The following is a 1,075-nucleotide window of genomic DNA, read 5'->3' as shown; positions in this document are numbered from 1 at the left end:
TATAAATAAATATATTCCATATTTGTTCCTTTGCTTATATTTTCGGTTGTCTTTTATTTATATAGACACCGCAGTTATGCTGGTTAAATTTGGTGACCGCTGTTCTGCATGCACATGACACAGTTTGTGTTCATGTGGTGATTGTCAATATTAGTATTCTCCCAAAATGAATAGTGGTGTATTGCCACATTCTTTTTGTTATTCGAGCCAGGATGTTATCGTTGATACTAAGGGGTACTGATTTGCATTATAATTGGCGTTGTAAATTACAGGCGAAGCGTATCTATGGTACGGTCAACGGATAGATGCGATTTGAATATTGGACACCAGATACAGGATGCCTTTGCTAACGTTACGAGGTGACCCGCAGACCCTCAAGGAGGAGCGCAAAACTGAACTGCGCCTGAGAATCAAAATCCTAATTGGAAACAGAAGCATAGACCATCCCGGAAATTACCCACAAGAAATAGATGAGATAATCTATTCTCAATCTGAGTTCACAGAACTAGATTTTCTGCATGATATTTTATTATCCGGTGCGCGGACTGGCAATATTGTATTGTTGGAGCACTATTTGAACGACACATCTCTTACCATTAATAATTTCAAAGTCGACGAATCGGGTGATAACTTTTTACACTTGATATGCCGAAGTTTTTATAGCCGGGATAGGGACTTGAATGATTTCTTGTGTGATAATTTTGGCAGAACACCCTTAGATGAAATCGTCAGAGATTTATTGCTACAACGTAACGATGAAGGCCTGACACCCTTGCAAGTGTGTGCAAGGGAGGTGGACGCCCCGACAACAATGGCCAACCTATTCGGACCACTTGGAGACCGGAGCGAGAGAGAAGCGCGCTACGCAAGTATGGCTAAACTCTCACTGCCGTATTACGATTCTGACATTGGCAACGAAGTAGCCATCTTCAATCCATACGACACAAATTTATTTGGCGGTAGAGAGAGCCAGCAGGACCTGATGCAGCCGTACAGGTATGTTAGAATGTTCGATGCTGGCATGACATGTACCAATACCAGAGATTGACTTATATATATATAATATATATATATA

The 1,075-nt window shown here is 40.9% G+C and overlaps 1 protein-coding gene across 1 annotated transcript; it reads left to right on the top strand.

Annotated features, from left to right (window-relative positions):
• Nucleotides 1-337: 337 nt before the first annotated feature.
• On the top strand, nucleotides 338-1,048 carry SARC_16980 (hypothetical protein; the record flags this gene model as incomplete). The annotated part of the gene is made up of 1 exon (XM_014288914.1): nucleotides 338-1,048. One exon carries the CDS (start codon nucleotides 338-340, stop codon nucleotides 1,046-1,048), a length of 711 nt encoding a protein of 236 aa, XP_014144389.1.
• Between the last annotated feature and the right edge of the window lie 27 nt (nucleotides 1,049-1,075).

The sequence above is a fragment of the Sphaeroforma arctica genome (genome assembly GCF_001186125.1).
Source record: "Sphaeroforma arctica JP610 unplaced genomic scaffold supercont1.9440, whole genome shotgun sequence".
Classification (NCBI taxonomy): domain Eukaryota; class Ichthyosporea; order Ichthyophonida; genus Sphaeroforma; species Sphaeroforma arctica.
This window is presented reverse-complemented; position numbering and strand designations above follow the sequence as displayed.